The sequence below is a fragment of the Erinaceus europaeus genome, chromosome 2 (assembly GCF_950295315.1).
Source record: "Erinaceus europaeus chromosome 2, mEriEur2.1, whole genome shotgun sequence".
NCBI lineage: Eukaryota > Metazoa > Chordata > Mammalia > Eulipotyphla > Erinaceidae > Erinaceus > Erinaceus europaeus.
The window spans coordinates 153747204-153768831 of NC_080163.1; the positions used below are offsets into that span (position 1 = coordinate 153747204).

Here is a 21628-nt window from a genome sequence, read left to right on the forward strand (position 1 = left end):
ACAACAATAACTATAGCAATAAAACAAGGGCAACAAAAGGAAATAATTTTTTTTTAAAAAAAAGAAATAGTTTTCAGGGTTCATTGTGCCAGCACCAAACTCCAAGGACAACCCTACTGGCAAAAAGGAAAGAAAGAAAAGGGAAAGAGAAAAGAAACCCTTTGAGCCCTTTACCCCTAGACCCAGGCTTTACCTTTGAAGAATGGGCAGATCTTCCACACAGTGGCTGCCCCTTCCCGATTGTACTGTCCCAGGGCCAGCTCCATGTAGAACAGAGGCATCCCAGCGATGATGAGGAACAGTGTGTATGGGATCAGGAAGGCACCTGGAGAACACAGAAGCAGAGCATGACCACAGTGACCCTGCCCAGCCCTGGCCTGGCCTCAAAGAGTGGTTGGGTCAACATTTTCTGAAGGAACTGAGATCCTCACTCACCTGCCCTCCTCCCCCCACCACTACTCAAAGGGGGCATGTAGTAAGTAAGTAGAGTTATACAGAACAATTAACACAAATAACCATAATAGAAAATAGTAACAGTTGGGGACTAGGTGGTGGTGCACGTGGTTGAACACTCATGCCATATTGCGCAAGGACCCAGGTTCAAGTCCCTAGGCCCCACCTACAGGGGGAAAGCTTCACAAGTGGTAAAGTAGTATAGCAGGTGTCTCTATGTCTCTCTCATCTCTCTCCCTCTCTACTTCCCCCTTCCTCTCAATATCTGTCTGTCTCTATCCAATAAATAAAGATATTCAAAAAAATAAAAGAAAATAGCAATAATTGTCTTGGTAATCATAATTATAAAAATGAGACTTTGTGATCCAGTTAGTAAAGCCTGAGTTAATTAACACTATGTAGGCTTACTTCTTGTAGGCTTCTCCTAGTCTCACATAAGCACTCACCATAAAACACAATCAGATGCATCCTTATCAAATCAATTTAAACCCAAAATATTTTCTTCCCTGACTGTTACTATAAGAAGGTCCAGACTTTCCAAACCCTTCCGTTTACTGATAAGGAAACTGAGCCCAGAGGAGAGATATGACTACATCTCTAGTGATGCTCAAATCAATTTCTTTTTTTTACTCCCATTCTTTGAAAAATCATATTAATAATGATTTCATATTGGGATATCATTTCACGTCTATATGTACATATACAGGTATACAATTCATCATCCTGCCCCCAAAGTTTCTGTGCCCCTCCCTTCTCTTTGATAGCCAATTTAACTTTCAGAGTCTAAGAAAGATATTGTTTAGTACTTTTCAAGGACTTTCCTTAACATAATCTCACTGCATTCTTCTTAGAGTCTCACTACAGCTCACAGACATCCTAAGAGTACAAGACCATGCAGTTGGGCAGTGGTGCACCCAGAGCAAGGACCTGAATTCAAGCTCCCAGTCTGCACCTGTAGGGAGGAAGCTTCATGAGTGGTGAAGCAGTGATGCAGATGTCTGTCTTCTCTTCTCCCCTCCATCCCTCTAATTTAATCACAAAGAAATATCCATCTCTCCCTTTCAATTTTTCTCTGACCTATCAAATAAAAATAATTTTTAAATTTATTTATTTATTTATTGGATAGGGACAGCCAGAAATCAAGAGGAATGGATAAGGGACAGAGAAGGAGAGAGACAGAGAGACACTTGCAGCACTGCTTCACCACTTGCAAAGCTTTCCCCCTGCAAGTGACGACTGGAAGCTTGAGCCTGGGTCTTTGCACACTGTAACATATGTGCTCAGTCAGGTGCACCACCACCCAGCCACAAAATAAATATATTTTTAAAAAGGCAGGGCCACTGTAAGTCCCGGGGGGGAAACTAAGGCAAAGAAGGGTATCAAATAACCTTTGTCTGTACTACTAGCAAGAGATGATGCAGAATTTACAATCATTCCTTCCAGCTTGTCACACATCCTAATACAAGTGGCTGAAGTAGATAAATTCCAGAGTCAAGTGGTCAGAGACGCAAGTCCCAGCCAGGGAAGATGCCTGCCCAGAAGGTCAAAGGAAGTATAGGGCCCTTTGGCAATGGCAGGCAACTTCTTTCCAGGTGGACTTGTGGTTGGAATGGTTAGGGGTGAGTTCCAGAGACAGTTCTTCACACACCCTGTGGGGTGAGCTTAGTGGGCACTGATTCTGCCAGGTAAATCACATGGATACATGCCATGTCAGCCCAGGCTGGAAGCATGACCAGAATGAAATGCCAACTTCCTGTCCCAACACAGCTGGAGGTGACTGGACTGGATCCACACTCCTCCCTGCCATTGGCTTTTGACTGAGATGCTGTAACCCTGGAAACCAAACACTCTTGTGACCTGCCCTCACCAGGAAGCAGGAGAAACCCCAGAACGGCATTAGGAATATACTCTGTTCTCCATTGTGTCCCAGGTACTTTCCATGCACTGTCCCATTTAATCTGCACAACAACCCTAAAATGCAAAGACTATTACCATTTCCATTTTACAGTGGTAGAAACTGAGGCTTCTGGAATGCCAGGATCCTTGAAGACAAATATGGAGCATCAACTCATTTGCTCAGAGACCCAGTTCCTTCTGTAGCAGGAGATGGACCAGCAGTGGGGAGGACACGGAAGAAACTATTGGGCAGTGAGTCTCCTAGGTAGCCAGCAGGGCACTGGCCCTCATCTCTAATGCCCCATTTACCTTACCCACATGCCCTCTGAAGCAGCAACTATGGTATCCATTTTTCAGAGGAGGAAACTAATGCTTAAGGGAATTAAGTGTTTTATTTGTTTGTTGGGTTTTTTTCACCTGGGTTATTACTGAGATTTGGTGCCAGCATGACAAATCCACAGCTCCTGGAAGCCACTTTCCCCCTTTATTTCTAACTTTTTTATTATATAGGACAGAGAGAAATTGAGAGAGAATGATGAGGTAGAGAGAGGGAAAGAAAGATCGACATCTACAGACCTGTCTCACCACTCATGAAGTGGACACCTGCAGGTGGGGATCAGGGGTTCAAACTTGGGTCTTTGCGCTTGGTAATATGTGTGCTTAACCAGGTATGCTACTGCCTGGCACCCAAAGAAATGAGATGTCTTCATCAAGCTTACTTAATTGGTAGTTAATTAATCTGGGATTTGGAGCTAGACCTGCCTGACTCTAGAGCTTGAGAACTTTTTCTAACACACCCCAGATTCCAGAAGATTCCACCCCAGATGAATGTCCTAAGTCTGAACAGTCTTGTAGGAGAGGGTGTTCTGGGAGTGGGATCTGAGGACATCTGTCACATGCCAAGTCACAACTATTTACTGAAAACCACCTTTGAGAGATAATCAGCACTAATCCTCTTCAACATGGGAGGAAACTGAGGCATAGAAAGGCCAAGTTGCCTTAATTGTTCAAATTAGTAAGGAAATAACCTAGTTTCAAACTGGAATCTGAGTTCCACTACATCCTTTGGGGGCCCGGAGCCAGCAAGTAGGGGAACAGATTCCACTGTTTAATAAGCTTGAAGGTTAAAATTAGTGGCCCACAGGGCACTGGAAATGTAAAAAACTTGTGTCAGAGCTCCAATCTTGGCACTATGGTTTGCTGCTGGCAACTCGATGTTCATTTTTGCAAGAAAGGGAAAGAACAAATGTGGGCCAGTCATCAGGTGTCTCAGTGGACATGGATTTTTTTTTTTTATTCTAAATCTCTGGGTGATGTGGCCATGGGCAGGGAAACTATCCTGTTGGAGATCAGCTCCTCTGGGGCTGGCTGGAAGCCCTAGCAAAAGAAGACAAGGAGGGAGGCTGATGGGTCTGCACAAGCCTGAACTCTTCTCTCTAAACATGTCTGGCATAGGCCAGCCCAAGCTACAAGCAAAAACAGACCAAGAACACCTGAGAATGACAAGGCATCTGAATGTACAGGAAGACCAGAAAGCTGCCCAGTGACCAGTGCACTATTTAGAACAATGACACTGACCAGTGAGTCAGTAGAGGCACCATTTACAGAAAGATCTGGAGGGAATCCAAAACAGAATAAGAAAAAAGTAAGAGAGAGGCTTCAAGGGTGTCTGAGGTTGGTAGAGGTTGCTTCTCTTTGAAACAGCTCCTGATAAACTGAAGCTAGACTAAAAACTTCCTGGAAGCTATTTCCATACAATGATTATGACTGCCTTATGCCCATGACACTTTTCCAGTTTCACGTATGATTCCTCACACACACCATCAGCCAGCATCAGCTGGGACCTCAGAGCTGAGACTCTCAGGAGTCTTAAGCCCAGTGTCCTCACTTGGCTGTGGATTGTTTTGGTTGTGAGAGTGCAGAGATGGCAGGGGCCACTCTAGAGAAACACAGGCAGGGCTTACTCCTCAGGTCTCAGTGTCTAGGAGTTCCTAACATACAGACAGGTCTACAAATGCATCCTTGTATATGCTTCTGTGAAAGTGCAGTGACACATGGGAACACATATGGGGAGGAATTGTTAACTGTGAAATAGACTCTAATGCTCTGCATGGATTTAGTAAGAAAAGCATCTCTCCTATCACCTCAAGCCCAATATACACTATCTGACACTCTAACATTCCAGAGACCCCAACTGTTCAGAGGAGGGGGAGTATAGAATCCTCTGTGAAAAAACAAGTCCTTTGCAGTCACTCAGTTCTGAGTGAGGTAAGCTGGAACAGACCCCTAGCAGGTGAGGAGGATCTCAGGAAAGGGAAAGGACTGTCTGTAATGGCCTGGGTGTTACAATGCAGGCCTGCTGGGGGATTAGGGGGATACGGGGTGGGGGAGTGTGGTCAAAGAAGGGCTTCAAGAAGGAGAGGAAGGTCCCCCAAGACCTGGCTGGACCAGCTTCTGGTCTATTAAGGGGTAAGATTCTTCACACTGAATTCTCTTCCCTGATTATCAACAGAACTAGCTTTCAGTGCCCACAGCTCAGCTCTGGATTTCCACAAACCTTAACTTTCAACAGAATCCTAAGTAGTACCGAGGACAATCAGATTTTACCCTTTTCCTCAAAACCTCAAGAGTGTGGCAGACATTAGAGGGCCATACAGGACATAGAGAACTGTACCCAGCAGGCCCTCCTAGACAGACACTTGTAGGGCCCAGGACAAAAGGATGTGCAGAGACTCACACTCTGTGTGTCTATATATTTCAAGGTGACAACTAGGTCCCAGAATGTTAAATGAAGAGTGTCTTACCAGGCCAGTGAGTTAACTCACCTGGATAGTTCACCGATTTTGTCCTATACACAGCCCAAATTTGAGCCTGGCCCACACTGTACTGAAGGAAGATTCAGCACTGTGGTCTCTTTCCCTCTTTCCCACTGTCTCTAGAGTGGACTCAGTTAGAGTCTGAAAAAAAGATGCCTTAGAGCCATAAAACTCGGACAGCAGTGAAACAATACCAACAACAGACATGATCTATCTGCTTGCCTCAATAATCAAACTTTCATAATGGGTCTGTTATGAAGTTCAAAGTCTTGGTTGCCTGCCCCAGAGTGTGACAACCTGATGGTGGTGTAGTTTGCCTCACTCCTGGCTTCTTCCCTTCTTCAGGTCTACCCAGCTGTGTGCCAGGCCTTTTGCACATGCTTGTGCATTGTTGTGGCCCCTATCTGATGTCTGTCTACAATCCCTGCAGACACTGGAGCCCTAGCCTCTCCTTTGGCCTGGGGCTGTGCCAGGTTATAGCATAATCTATGTTGGGGAGACCAGGTGAGAGGTCCATGTAGAAAGAGATCAGAAAACTTTAACAGAGAATTCTTAAGTCCTAGAGTACCAGGATATGAGACTATGGGTGGCAACGTCTTCTGGCTCTGCTCCTTTGAGGAGGGAAGTGAGTAGAGCCAGGCTCACAGAGTGAGAGTAGACACCTAGGACATAGGGAGAAATACATTTGCTTTCTGCTCGAGTTCCTGACACAGATCGCCTAGAACCTTCGCAACTTCCTGGGCCATTGGTGTGTCTGTGGTAGTAGTGAGATGACTTGCGGTGGGCTCCTGGGTAGAAGCTGGTTACCAGAAAAAAAACAAGTCATGATTTGAAGCTTGGCACTTTTAGCCTTCTCACTACTCTCCTGAGATTAAGTTAGTATTGACCAGGTCTGCATGACAAAGTGGGGGAAAAAACATTTCCAAATAAGGACCTGGGAGATTTAACTGGCTGGCAAATGGGTGACCACACCCCTGTGCCTGGAGGGTGGCACAACCCAAATCTTCAGGCATGGAAAGGCCTGTGCAGGCAACTCTTCAGGACAAACACACACACACACACGCACACGCGCACGCGCACACGCACACACACACACACACACACACACCACACAACCACCAGCAGCCTCTTTATAGCATCCTTTGTAACAAACCAGTAAATGTTATTTCTGTAGGACTTTATGACCAATGATGAGGCCTAAACAGGGGATGGTGGGAAGCCTGATATCTGGCTGGATGAGCCAGAGCAGGTCTGACAATCAGGAACATAGGATTAGCATTGAAAAGGAGGGCAGTCTAGTGGGGTTGAGCTCTTCTCTATGATGTCAGAGTGAAGCTGTTGATCCATACGTCTACATGCATATATTTGGTGTCCAAAGAGTATATATACAAAAACAACTTTCCTTTTTCCCTTTGCCTGGATCTGGAGCCTATCCTGGCCCCATGCTATTGCTGCCTGTATTACCCTGAGCCAACATGGTTTCTCTGAGCCTCAGCCCAAATGGAGTTCCATAGCTTTTCATTTCTTTTCACCTTTCTTGCTTGCACTTCACAGAGAACTTCCAGGTAAGTCTGCATAATTCCTTGCTGTTACAGGAGGTCTAAACAAAATGATGAAAGATAATTTTTTGGATTCATACAGGAAACTGCCTTTATTTGGGGTTCTCCCAGCTGACCTCTGGACATTAACTCTGAGACCTGAAAGCACCCCTTGATGGATGAAACCCTGTTCTTCTAAGGAGGGCATTGGGGTGGAGTTCAGGAAAATAAGTTTTGGGGCTACTTCTCCTCATAATGATAATTTTCCCTCTGCTAAAGCTTCACAGGACTGGATCTGACTCTCATTAATGAAGCTGGACTTTCCCATCTGGCTCCTTGAAAGCTCTGGGTTCTTCCTTCCTAGTCTCTGGAAGGAGCAGTTTGAAGGGTGGTTGGGTTGCTCAGAACTACATCACTGAGAGGAACATGAGCCAGAAGAATAGAGTGGGACCTCACCTCCCTTGGTAGAATATAATGCTTCTGATTATAAGATCCAAAATTAAAAGAACTTTCAGACTCTGAGTAAGAGACACTTAGTTCCCTACAATCGAGATCACCTTTTACTCACCATTTTATTCCTGGCATGTGATGGGCATTTAGCAAGCATTTCTTTGTTAAATAAATGCATCCCAACAATGACTCACATGGTGGGAGGATGCAGCTAGAGCCCTGGGACATTCTCTACTCCAGCTGAGACCTAATCCTTACTTGGACTAAAGAGTTTGGGACTGCAAGGGGAGGACAAAATGGCCTGCTGAGTCCTGCAAAATCTCATCCTGTAGAGGCCAGGTGGTGGTGCACCCGGTGAGGCACATATGTTACAATGCTCAAGGACCAAGGTTCAAGCCTCTGGTCCCCACTTGCAGGGGGAAATGCTTGGCAAGTGGTAACGTAGTGTTGCAGGTGTCTCTCAGTCTCTCTTTCTTAGTAGCTTACCCATCCCTTTTGATTCCTCTCTGTCTTTTTAAATCTCATCTTGTGGAAAAGAGCTCTTGTAGATTGTTTTTTGAGGGAAGGGAGGACAGCTCAGAATAAGAAACCCAATCATACTGGTAATCCCAGATCCAGCTCTCAAGATCAGCCTGAGATCTGTACCTTAGCCAGCCAGAAGGCCAAGCCATATGTATCAAAGCTAAATGATCAATCTCAGGCTTGGCAAATGTAGAGTGCATGCAACCCCTCACAGCCTACTCAGGGGTGAGGGTACCCTCTGTACCAGACACCATTTGATACCTGTATTCCAGACACAATTTGTTTAAAAGAGTTCCCAAAGGGCTGTGGTATACCTGAGACTTAATCTTACTTGGAGAAGAAGGATGATTCCATTCAGGGCCAAAAACACTTATCTCACTGGTCCTCCTTAGGACCCTGTGCAGGGATATTAATCTCCCTTTTCCACATAAGGATACTATAGTGGAACAAGGTTTGGTTAACAGGTCATGAGGGAAATGCCCATATTTTATTGATTCATGATTTACGTATCCCTGCATGACTGACTACTTTCAGACTTTGTTCTCCTTTGTAGATTTCTTTTCTTCTCTCTTTCTTTCTTTCTCTCTTTCTTTTCTTCTTCTTCTTCTTCTTCTTCTTCTTCTTCTTCTTCTTCTTCTTCTTCTTCTTCTTCTTCTTTTTGTCACTAGGGTTATCACTGGGACTCAGTGCCAACACTATGAAATCAACACGTCAAGCAGTCATTTTTTCTGGGTTTTTTTTTTTTCCCTTTCTATTTTTATTTGCTAGGACAGAAGAAATTGAGAGGGGAGGTAGAGATAGAGAGGAAGATAAACACCTATAGACCTGCTTCACTGATCATAAGGCATCCCCTCCATAGGTGGGAAGAGGGGGTTCAAACCTGAGCCCTAGAACATGGTAACTAAAGTGTGTGCTCAACTGGGTACAACACCGCCTGCCCCCCCGCAATTTCCTTTTAGAATCAATTCTACATCATTCCAAAATAGGACTTCACTGTACTCCTGAGTCACACTTGTTGCTAAAACCATCAAATAATTATCACAACTCCATTTATTACACCCCTGCTAAGCACGAGGCACAATTTTGAGTGTTTTGCACATAGTACTCTAAGTGCCATGTCACATTGCAACAAGTAGTTATTCTCCTTTTCTGCACAAGGAGATGGGGGTCCAGAGAGGGTCCAAGAGTGACTTGGACAAGGCCACATTTTAGGGAATGTCAAGCTTAGATGCAAACTTAGGTCAGCCTGAACCTAATGACTACATTTGTCCGACAACTCAGGGCTGTCGGCAGGATGCATCCTAAAAAGAGCAGCCACGTGCGAAGGGTAATGCCTAGTGGCCACTTTCCTGGCTGGGAGATAAACATGGGAACCAGATCCATCTCCTTTCTCCTCCTGTAGAGACCAGTACAGATCAGGTCACAGCCTTATGGATACTAAAGAAGAACCCAGAATCCCCAGAAAGGCCTCTTCTGGCTGGGGCTACCTCCCTTGTAACGAAGGTTCTTAATCCAAGCCCAGGAATTTCTAAGAATGATTCCCCCCACCAGAGAAGTCTCCTATCCCCACATCCCATCAATCAGTCTATGGGAAGATGTTCAGACAGGCTTATTTTTTTATTTTTCCTGGTAATTCATTCATAAAATATTAGCCAGGGGCCTGGACTATTGGCACCTTTACCATTTCAAGACATCCTCCAGTCTGAGCCAGCATGAATAGCTGAACTTGAAGGCTACTGTGTTAATACTGGAACCTGAAGGGATCTTAAATGACAGGACAGGTAAGTTCTTGCTTGAGCAGAGTGCTGAGCCCCAGAACTAGAGAAGGATGAATCTTGGGGGTCATCTCAGCTTTCTACCACCTGTAGGGGGTGGGGGTTTGTGGACTGTAGGCACAAAGAGGTGCTGTGTCTTGCCCAGAGTTACAGAGTTGGGGTTGAAACCTGCTTTCAATTATATGCACATCTGTCAGCCTACTTGCCCATCCCTGAGGCTGACTTCAGAAATGGTTCACCAGGAGCATCTAGAAGGTCTCAGCAGAGATGAAATCCAGGCATAACCACCTGGAGGGATCATGAGTAAGTTAGGCTATGAGCCACCCGCAGGATCCAAGATATGGGGCTGGGGAACTATCTTGCTCCATGGTGCCAGACACAGACATGCTGGCCAGATGGAAACTCACTGCTGAGGTTGACCTCCCCACCCCTGAGCCCTACAGATCTTCATAGCCCAGCCACAGCTTGCCTCTCCACCCATCTAATTCAGCTACTCACACTACTAGTCTGAGAAGATCCTATGTGAATCCTCACACAAAGATATCATCTCCTCCACTTCATAACCCGCTTTGTCCCAGGATATCCTCCATCATAGCTGCTCTCGGGTCTTTAGAGCACTTGTCACACTTTCTTCTCATATATTACATCCCATCACAAGGACACTGATAAGCAGCAGAAGTTATCTTTACTGAGGCCACTTCCCATGCCAGTTTCTCTACTGACCCTATCCCATTTAGTCCTTACCTTTGCATTTAAACTCCCGTATTTCCGTTTCACAGGAGAAGAAACTGGCTGGGACAGGTGCCCAAATTCACAGGGTGGAAACTGGTACCCAGGACTCTACAGCTAAAGCTTTTAACCTCCAGGCTGCCAGTTACATTCCCTGCCTCCCTTTGCTGGGAATGCAGAAGAGATTTTAATATTTCTGGGAGTTACTATTTCTTTGAGTCCTTTAAAACTCTGGACCAGTTCATTAATTATTTTCATTCAGTGGAAGTTTCTTGCATACCTTCTACCACATTTCTGTAATATAGACCAGTCTCAGGCACTAGAAATGAGCATAAAGGCTATACAGGCTCCTGTGCTAAATATAAATAGATATGGGCCCCACCCAGGTCAGATGGACATAGTAAATGGTTAATTGTATTTAAATATTTTCTTCAAGTTTGGGAGCTACTCTCTGCCCTGATCCAGCTTTCTAGGCTTATTCTCAACCATCTTTCCAGACAATAATTTTAGTCCACCTGTAGGTTATGTATCAAGCTCAAGCAAAAATTATCACAGTCATAGGCCTCTAGGAACATACTTAAAATAGTCTTCCTAGCTTCTTTCCACAATAAAATCCCTATTTCCATCTGCTCTATTCCTACCTTTGGGTTCCTTTAAATTAAACATTTTTCCTGCTTTATATCTTACTGCCTTTTAACCACCAAGTTGTGGATGCTAGCTACTATAATTATATCCTGAACTCCCTGGGCAGATGACCTCACCAATGTGTCTTGGAACCTCACCTCTCCAAACCTCTATAGAAACAGGCTGGGGGTATGGATTATCCTGCCAATGCCCATGTCCAGCAGAGAAGCAATTATAGAAGCTAGACTTTCCACCTTCTGCACCCTATTAAGAATTTTGGCTATTACTCCCCAAAGAGTAAATGTTAGAAGATGACCAGAGGGCTCTAAACTCCAAGTCCATCAGGTCCTGGAGAGAGAAGAGGGAAGAGAAAAAAATAAAAATAAAAAAGGAAGGAATGATACTCAGTAGTATTAGGTGTGACTTAGAAAGGAAGAAAAGGCAGGGTCATTGAAAAGTGGGCTAATACATATAAACGTAGATAGGTAGTTACAGAGATAATAGTCAGCCCATATCTGCGATCTTGAGAAAACTAATGTAATTTCTAATGGAAGGAAAGGGGACACAGAACTCTGGTGGTGGGAAGGGTATGGAAGTATGGAATTATGCCCCTGTTATCTTATAATTTTGTAAATCAATATTAAATCACTAATAAAAAAAAAGTATTATAACAAAGAAAATTGAAAAGAAATGATGTGAGGTGGCCTAGTAGGTAGAGTTTAGGACTTGCACGCCTGAGGTCCTAGGCTCAATTCTGGGCACTACATATGCTTCAGATCCTCTATACTCTCTCATACACAACATAGATAAATACATCTTACTTAAAAAGAAACATAAGAATGAAAAAGCTGCAGTGTGGCCCAGCCTGTTTAGGAGACAGATGCAGAGGGAGGGATATGACCAAACAACTTAGCATAGGTGCTGTGTAGGGCTGGCAAACCTAAGAGTTTCAGTGATTTTCACTTAAAAAATTATAACTGGTGACAAATTTCCTCCACTATGTGCCCTAGACACCAGTATGTCTCCTGCACACAGCAGGCACTCTGGATCTGTGTTGGTGGCCATGGCCAAGTGAACTTACAATGTCAGCAAAAGTTCCAGAATGTCTATCTAGCTGACATGTGCAATACCTCTTCTGGGATACTTTCAGTTTCAACAGTTATAACAATGGAAACAACTCCTAGCTGGAAAATAATAAAGAGTTTAGGCAACTAAGGCTCAGGACAGGTGGAAGTATGGTTAATACATCTAAAATAGTAACTACAGAGCCTAGCATTGTGCCTTACTAAGAAAAACAAGATAAATAACCAGAAGATGTTGCTGATGACTGATGAAAAGCTGCCCACTATCCAGGGATAAGCACCTAGGACTGACACTGTGGACATGTTAGATGGTATATCCTGAAGTTAGTCTGTCATTCATCCCCCGCCTGCTACATAGAAATATACAAAGAATCTGCTTTCCTCCTTACATGAGCCTAAAGGACCAGACTGCTTAAATCTGATCAGAAACACCTAAGAAGATGCAGGAATCAAAAATGGGGAAAAAAAATCATTCCTAGATTATCTGCTTGCCTAGATTATCTGCTTCCCACTTCCCACCCAAAGTCCATGCCCAGAGGACATCATGAGGCAAACAGCAGAACCCCAGACCCTGTAGGACAAGGTCACAAAGCTTTCCCTTTATCTAACTTCTGATTCCCAGGTATCTGGACCAGAGCCCTTGGCAAGGCAGGATGCCTCAGCGAGATGGATTTGCCTAGCTGGACACCCTTGCATATTTTCTTCCACTACATAGTTTTCTCAGGCTCTCTGCCTGGCACCACAAGTTTCAGGCAGTAATGGGGTGGTATGGGGGCAGCGGTGAAGGTCCAGGAGCAAAGGCCTGAGGAAGGAGAGAGGGCCTTAGGACCAGCATCCTGCCCTCCAAGACTCAGCTCTATCTTCTTCCTGAGAACAGTGTTCTTTCAGCAGTTGTGCCACGCCTTTTGTCTCCAGGAGCACAGCCCCCCACCCCCGGTGCCTTCAGGGAATCTAAGTCCTCTTTTTGCCCCCAGGGTTCTTTCATAATGCTCAGAGACTAGGTTTAGAGTCACTGTGTGCCTGTCACATTCCATGCACTTTTGGGCCCCTTTCAAAAACTCTACATAACTCTGTCTCTCTTCTATCAAAAGATCAGGGCTTCTCACTCAACCTGGTGCTCCAAATTCTGATTTTTCACAGAAGGCCATGATTCCATTTTCCTTTTCATCTGAGACTCTGCTTCCTGCCTTCTTTCCTTCTTCCTTCCTTCCTTCCTTCCTTCCTTCCTTCCTCCTTTCCTTCCTTCCTCCCTTCCTTCTTTCTTTGGTAAGACAGAGAAATAAAGAGAGGAGAGCTGGGAGAGATGTCTACAGTAATTCTTTGACACTGGTGAAGCTTCCCCCCTGCAGGTGGGGACTGGGGACACATTTCCTTGCACATGATAACGTGTACATTAAACCAAGACACCACTGCCCAGCCCCGAGGACTCTGACCCTTTCACCATGAGCTTTGTCTCAGCCCTTCCTGAGCCCCAGATTTGCCCTTGGGTTTTCCCCTTCTCCTCCGTGTGTACCCCAGTTCCTCTCCCAGCAGCCTCCCATGGAAATCCCCAAGCCATTAGAGGGCTCACCGCCACCATTCTTGTAGCAGAGGTAGGGAAAGCGCCACACGTTGGCCAAGTCCACTGAGAAGCCGACCACGGACAGCAAGAAGTCGATCTTCTTGCTCCAAGTCTCCCGGGGTGGCGTGTCACTGCCCAGGGGAGCCAGGAGGCACTGGACGCCATTGCGCTCTTTAACCACCAACAGCTCGGTAGCTTTGTGCGCCCTCAGGGGCTGCTCCATCTCCGGATCAGCCCCGCTGTTCTCAGGCTGCACCTGCGGGTTCATCCGCGCCAGGAGCATGGGTGCGGTTGACCAGGGGGACCTGAATAGTCCTGGGAGCTCGCAGAGGCTCTACTTGGATGCAAGGGGGGAAAAAAGTTCTCATTGGATCATCGCGCCACCCTAGACCTCCCGGGAGCGCCGACTATTCAGCTCGCAGAGTCCGCATGGGGTTCCAAGGGGAAAGCGCGCGCGTTAGGAAAATGTGGCAACTAGAGGGAGTGGCGTGGGACTGGGAAAGGAGTAGGAAGTGCTCCCCCAACTGCCCCCCACCCCGCTCCAGGACCGCCTCACCTGTTTGGTCAGAGACCCTGCTGCGCGCCCCTCGCTCCCCAGCTCCCTCTGGCCGCAAAACGGCCAGGCCCATACACACTGAGGTTGAGGTTTCCCAGGGTAGCAACTTGACCGGGTGGGACTTGCTGCTCCTCTGCCATAGGTCCCCGAAATCTGCCCCCCAAAAACACTCAGACCTCCGCGCACCAAACTCTAACACCCTGGCTCTGCGCGTTCCAGCCCTGGGCTTCAGGGCGCACCTGGCTGGCCCCGTGCTCAGGGCGCTCTCTCTGTCTCTCACTCACTCATTCTCTCACTCTCCCTCGCTCACTCTCTTTCACTCACTTGTGCAATAGCAACGGGGAACTCGGCTACACTCCGGTCGCTTTCCCTCTGCAGGCCGCGGGGCACGGACTGGGAGCTGGGACTGGACGCGGCCTCAGGGAGCCCGGGCGCCTCTGGAGGAGCGCTGGGGACCAGGAGCGGCCGCGGGGAGCGGGCTGGTTGCTTCTGGCCGCACTAAGCTGGGGGCCGGGCTGGTAATGTAGCCTACGCCTCAGGTAACGCGCCGATTGCATTAGCCCCGCGCCGGGTGCGCTCAGTCTGGAGCCTGTTAGCACTAATGCAGACTGACAGCGCGGCCGGGGACCCGCAGGGGTTGGGGCGCAGCGCTGGATCTGGGGGCAGCGGGCGCCGCGCTCCCTGCGATACCGGGAATCGCGCGCTCCTTCCCTTCACAGAGCTCCCTCCCCCCAACTCCACCCCGGGACTGCGGGACTCCTATCCTGTGAGTGAAGAGAGTAGGGCTCCCCAATTGGAGTGTGAGAAGAAACCTGCAAGGACCAGGGAGACGAATGACCTGGCAGCAGGTCACTTACACCAGAGGCCAGTTTCCCCATCAACAAAATTTTAATGCTCTGCTCAGACCCAGGCCAGCAAAAAAAATATATGGCTGGGATGGGTGGCAGGTGTGTGTGTGTGTGTGTGTGTGTGTGTGTGTGTGTGTGTGTGTGTGTGTGTGTGTGTGTGTGTGTGTGTGTGTGTGTGTGTGTGTGTGTAAGGCCACAGACGAGCATTTCACTCCTCCAGCTCTTTCTGATTGGGACACCTAACAATCCTTTGCAATGTCGACCTCTGTTCTGTAAAGTATTTATTCCCTGGTCCCTGTATCCTTCATGCATATGTTCGTGACCTACCATGTCTGCTAGGTATCAGGCTCTACTCTAGTTCTGTTCATAACATGAATGGACAATTCATTCAAAAACAAAACCCCTCACCTGATGGAGTTTGCCTTATGTCAGTTGAATTAGGGAGAAACAAGAAGCTTCATTAACAAATATATTCGATGTCATGAAAGGAGACAGGTGTTACGAGAAAAACCAAGTCTGAAAAAAGAAATGGAGATCAGTGGTGGCTCACCTGGTAGAGCACATACCATACCATGTTCAAGGACGGTGGTTCAAGTTTCTGGTCCCCTCCTGCAGGGGGAAAGCTTCAGGAGATTTGGAGTAGTGCTACAGATATCTTTCCTTCTCTGTGTCTCTGTTTCTCACCCTCTAATAGGAATAAAAGAAAAACAATTTCCAAGAACAGTAGAGTCATGCAAGCATAACCCTGGTGGAAAAAATTTAAATAATAAAATAAAAATAAAAGCAAGAGAAAAGAAAAGAAATGGGGAGTACTGTGAGAGAAGGTGTTTCAATTTTGACAGGGAATCTGAGATGAGTTATCTAGATCAGTCATTCATTCATTCACTTTTTCATCGACCCATCTGCTTACCTTATTTATTCATCATACAGATGCTGATCTCCTCCTCTATGTCTGAGCAGTGCTGACTAGTAGAGCAATGGAAAGAGTTCCTGCTACCAAGGGGTTCTCAGTTAGTCTATCCTGTAAAAGCCAAACCCACCACAACTAAATGCAGTCAAGACTAGTTTGGACACAGGAGTATGGAAAATGGGTGAAGTTGAATCAGCAACCAGAGCTGGGGAGGTGATCCAAAGAAGGCTTCATAGAGGTGGCAATACTGAAGTTCAACCCCCACTTCAGATATTTACATTTGCTTTTTCCTCTGCTTAAGCTGCTTACATCTTAACTCAGTGACCCTTCTGAGGACTCAAATCTAAAATGCAACCCCTGCCCCCATCACATCACCTTATTCTACTGTCCTCATTGCATCACTCACTAGATTTACCTGTTGGTCTCCTCTTGAGTGGCATAGGAGTTCCATAGGTCAGGTACCTGTCTTATGAACCACTGTATTCCTTGCACCTGGGACAGATCATGGCATCAGTTAGTATATCAAGTGAATAAAACAATGATACAAGGCATTTAGAGCCTCTTTACCAGAGGGTTCAGCATGGCAAATACCCTCTGTAAAGAATGCAGAGGAGAGGCAAGCTGTCCCTTAGTCTTCTGGGGGCTAATAAGTGGAGATGCATGTCAGGAAAGGTACTGAGTGGAGTTTTCAGAAATAGAATCTAGAGCCACAGGTATCCACCCAGCCCCAATCAGGGAAGTACCTCTCTTGTGACCCCTGGACTCTCTCTTTACAAGCCTGTGAAGAGAGCAGGGACAGAAACGTGATTCCATTTTTTTTTTTTTCCGAGTAAGGAAACGATGAATCTAAGGATTCAAGGAACCTGTCTGAGGTGTCACAGGTTGGACATGACAGAGCTGAAACAAGAACCCATGTTACCCAGCTTCAGAACTCTGTTCTCTCCCCCCAGCTTGTGGCTGGAGACATTTAAAGTCATGTTACCTACTGCTCCTCCAGCCCAGGCTCCATCCAACCAGTCCTGACAATCTCACTACTAATCACCCCGTGAACCCCCCCATTCCCATTGCTATAGAGTTCTGCAGGTTCCATCACCTTCCGCTGCTGTAGCCTCCTAACCGGGCACCTGTGTCCAGTATCTTTCCTGCTACATGATGTTCACCAGTTGCCAGAGCTCTTTCTAAAACTCAAGGCTGATCACCTCACTCTTCTCTCTCAAACTCCTCTGAGAGACAAAGACACATCAACATGATTTAATTAGCCCTGGATTTAAGGTAATTTTATTTTCTTCTTTCTACTTCTCTTTATCAGCCACCTTTTCTACAATGGACATTTGATACTTATGCAATCAGAAAAAGATAACTCACACTTTCTTAAAATCCTCCAATCTTTCCAAGATATCTAAACACCCTCAGCAGTACAGACAAGATACTGCCTGTCTATTTTACCACACTTCTTGCTGTTCTGATTCCTTCTTCATTCTCCCTACAAACCTTACCTTAAAAAATATGCTTTCTTTTCTAACAGTGCGAGAGATATTTAAGTACCAGTTGATTGTTAAACACTGTGTGCTTCTTATATGTTTATAAAATTTTAAACATGCTATTTATATCTTCTTCTTATCTACCCAGAGAACTCCTACTGGTCCTTCAAAACCTCAGGTGCCACCTCCACTGTGAAACTTTCTCTGAAAATTGGCTCCCACAACAGAGCAAACTTCTCCTCCTTTATTCTGCTTTGTTTATTTGTCCAGTATGGTTATCTGTGTGACTTCCCTATCAGCGATAAAGACAGTGCCTAATATATCCTGTTACAGAACCTTGCTTCAGAAACATGTACAAAACAGAATTAGATGAGATCCCAAACGTTGGTTGGGTTTGGTGTCTTTGATAGCATTGTTTGTATTGGTTTCCTCCAGAAGTCCAAACTAAAGCAAAAGTTTGAATTCAAATTCTAGCAGTTTATTTGGGGGCCCTTGTAGAGGAGTGGAGAGGATGTGGGGGTAGCATTAAGGAGCAGTCAGAACTGCTGTTCAGCTCTGTTGGGGACTTGTAGGAGGCTGCATGGAGCACGCCTTATTGTTAATCTCTTTCCAGACAAGGAAGCCACAATATTTATCCAGTAAGGCTGCTTCTGGGGCCAGGTGGTGGGTAACCCTGTAAGGCACATGCATTACCTTGCCCAAGAAGCCTGATTCAGGTCCACATTCAGCATGAGAGGGGAAAGCTGCAAAAGTAATGGAACAATGCTTCTCTAACTCTCTCCTTTCTCTCTCTCTCTCTCTCTCTTTCACCTTTATATATAAAACTAAGGAAAAAAGGGGGGTGGCCCTGGGGAGTGGTGAAATCATCATGTAGGCAACTAGTGGTAGCAAAAAAATAAGGATGCTCCTGGGAAACTAACTTCTGCCTAGGATGTGGGCTTTCATACAGAAAAATACTCCCAGAAGAGTCCCAGGTATGGCAGTAGGAAGTTAGTGGGTAAGTTTATGCTGGCTGGAGCAGTGTGAGAAAGACACTGGAAGTGTTTCTTGCAGGGATGGAAGGCAAAAAATGCACACTATCAGAAGGACAATTAAGTCCTGGGAGTCCTACCTTGTGATTACAGAGACTTCCAGGGGACCAGCAGTGAGAACACCAGACTGGGCCTGACCTGAAGGGGAAGGTGTCTCCATCTCTGGTCCAGACACCCTGCCCACAGCTCTGAGAGCCATGGGGCCATGTGGCTTCTTTCCCTACCATGCATCCTGCCCCTCCAGGTGGCCTGAGGGCAAGTGGGTGGGCAGGCGGCTGGAGCATTAGCAGAGCTAACATGATCTCTAGGGAGGCGTCACTTCCACTTATCATGACACTTGGTGACACAGGCCATAGGCACAAGGCCATGGCTGAGCTGTCAGTCCAGCCCTGGCCATCTCCCTGTCAAGACCCTGACAAACAAAGGTTGGGATGGAGAGCATTTGGAATCCAAGGGGCTGGGTCTTGGAAGTGTCCTGAGGAACCTCACTTCCACTGCGCTGATGGGGAACTAAGGTCAGAGAGGAAGAGAGCTTTGCCTCTGCATTTCCTTCCTTCCTTCCTTTCCTTCCTTCCTTCCTTCCTTCCTTCCACTTCCTTCCATCCCTCCCTCTTTTCTTTCCTTTTAAAAGTATTTCTTTTACCTTTCCTTTTCTTCCTTCCTTCATCTTTTGTTTTTTGGATAAGGGGCAATAAACCCACATAAACTTGTACATACTTGACCTGGGATCATTGGTCATTAGTATGTTATATTGCTTTTACAAATAACATGAAAGTGCCTTTAATGAGAGATCCCCATGGGCTGAAACCAGTCTCTTTCAGGACACCTGCCACTCAAAATCCCCCTGCAAGTGTCCTTGAGGCTTCCAGTCTATTCAAATATACTAAGTCCTTAGGTTGTTTCTTAAATAGAATTGGGGGCCTTGCATAGGATCTATTTCATTACCATGGACTATGTTTTTTCATTCAGATAGAAAGCGGGAGAGAGACATGGCAGAGAGAAGAAGAGACATCACAGCAGCTTCCTTCATTGCCATACCACCTCCCATGTGGAGCTAGATACATAGCAATGCAGACATCTACCAGTGAAAAATCTCTCTGAAACCTTAGGCTTTTTTTTTAACTGAGATCCTACAACAACTGACAGGCATCCATGGGGACTGCAAGCTTGGCCAAGGAGACATTAACTTATTACTTCACATCAACCATGAAAGGATGTGTGATTTTGTTCTGGGTGAGGTTAAGTTGAGAGAGAGAGAGAGAGAGAGAGAGAGAGAGAGGGATAGGATCAGAATTTCTTTCTGAAAAGGCAGGCATTAGCTATCAAGGACATTTGTTCATTAATGACCTTCACATTTATGACCTCTACCTAGACTCAACTAAGAAAGAAAGAAAAGAAATAATATATAAAGCATGTATGAATAGTATATGGTTCAAATAATGTTAATGATATGAGCATATGAGAACACCACCCCCAGGTTCTGGAAAAGAGTTTTCTAACACTTCATGAACCCCTCCCTCAGTCTGTCTGATCTTTAGCCCTTCCTGAAGGTAGCCACTCCCTCCAACTTACTAAATTATCGTTTCTTGGTTTATCTTCACAATATCACCATCTCTGAGTGTTCACTAGTTTCCCTTCTCCGTGGGGAGGATATTCTAAGACCATCACTGGATGCCTGAGACCATAGAGAGAACACAGGCCTTGATTGCAAGTTTGTCTCTAACATTATTCACTGGGTTTTTAGAAACTTCATATTGAAATAAAATAGCATATTTGAAACAGGCCCTCAAATCATGGGCCCTCAAATCATTATAACATTGATGGAATTTTTCCCCCAGTCAATGTTATAATGAAACTATGTTGAATGAAATGACATTATTGGAGACCCTGATATACATACTGTGTTTTTTTTTTCCTAGACATCCACGTTCCTGATAAAATCTAAATTATAAATGATATACACTCAAAAATTTATAACAATTGTTAATAGTAAAATAGGTAAGTTTATCAATACACTAACAAAAGTTAGGTGAATGTGATCTTTGTCTCTCTTATAGCATACTACCATATGTAGTATTTCTGGACTGTGATTGACTGTGGTGATAGAAGCCACAGAAAGCAGCACTGTCCAGTTGCCTTCTGGACAATACATTGTTTCATTGTGTCCTTGTTTGAACTTTATAGAAAAGGACTTACATTATAGATATTGTTTTGTGACTTCTTTGATTAAATTTAATACTTTTAAGCTCCATTCCTGATGATGGAGTGAACTGCCAATCACTCATTTTCATTGTTAAATGTATTTATTTGCTTACAGAAATGATTACAATTTGTTTATTTACCTGTGGAAGAACATAGGCTTGTTTCCTACCTGTATTATATTATAAACAATACTGCATATAAAACTTTTGTGTAGCTATCTTCTATATGCATGTTCAAAAGTTTCACTGGACCCTAAACTTAGAAATGAATTGATGACTTGCAGAGAGTATATATATTTCAGCTTTCTAAAGTAATGTCAAGGGTCCAGGCAGTAATGCACCTGGTTAACTGCACACATTTCAGTGCACAAGGACTCAGGTTCACGACCCTGGTCTCCACCTGCAGGGGGAAAGCTTCACAAGTGGTGAAGCATGTTGTAGATTTCTCTCTGTCTCTTTATTTTCCCCTCCCCTCTCAATTTCTCTGTCTCTATCCAATAATAAATAAATTTAATTAAACATTTAAAAGAAAAAAAATTATAAAATAAAGTAATGTCAAGCTGTCTTCTGAAGTGGTTACACTAATTAAAACTCCCACTCACTGTCACTTCTTCACATCCTTATCACTTTCAGTATTATCTAGGCCTTTCATTTGTGAATGTCTTTTTGATTTAATGTGCACTTTTAATAATACCGATAATCTTTTTCACATAAATATAAGACTTGTAGTACTTTCATTTTGTGAATTGATGATGCCATTTGTGCAATTTTTCTACTGCCTGTCTTTTTCTTATTTGCCCCGGCCAGCAGGGCGGTGAGCAGGGGCTAGGAACCCAATGAGACCTGAAATGATAGGGACACGAGATACGAAGAATGACAGCAAGTCAAGTTTCTGATCAAGCTGTAAATTTTATTGTGAACACAGGCATTATAAGGCTTTGGGGAAGGAGTGGGGAAGTGCTGGAGGAGGAGGAGGGGGAGCAATCTTCAAAGGGGGAATGTTCCTTGCAACATACAATGGATGAAATCATGTTTGCTACCACAACTATGTGTTGTGTCACTGTTTCTGATAAATGGTCTACCTGAGGGGAAAATGGCCTGCCCAGGGGGAAATGAAACTTGTCTCGAGGGCTTCCATTGTTTCAAAGCTTATCA

The 21628-nt window shown here is 45.1% G+C and overlaps 2 protein-coding genes across 5 annotated transcripts in view; one reads left to right on the plus strand and one right to left on the minus strand.

The window, feature by feature from the left end:
* Positions 1 to 14707, minus strand: part of SLC6A2 (solute carrier family 6 member 2) — a 57032-nt gene extending 42325 nt beyond the window's left edge. The window contains exons 1-3 of one of the 4 annotated variants that reach the window (XM_060185527.1): positions 14327 to 14707; positions 13456 to 13780; positions 194 to 325 (exon numbers count right to left, since the gene is read on the minus strand). In XM_060185527.1, the coding sequence (XP_060041510.1) occupies positions 194 to 325; positions 13456 to 13729 (406 nt within the window). In that variant the 5' untranslated portion in view covers positions 13730 to 13780; positions 14327 to 14707. The other 3 variants (XM_060185526.1, XM_060185528.1, XM_007532707.3) reach the window with 3 other exon arrangements.
* Positions 1 to 21628, plus strand: part of CES1 (carboxylesterase 1) — a 561489-nt gene that overhangs the window by 97599 nt on the left and 442262 nt on the right. The window lies entirely within an intron of this gene.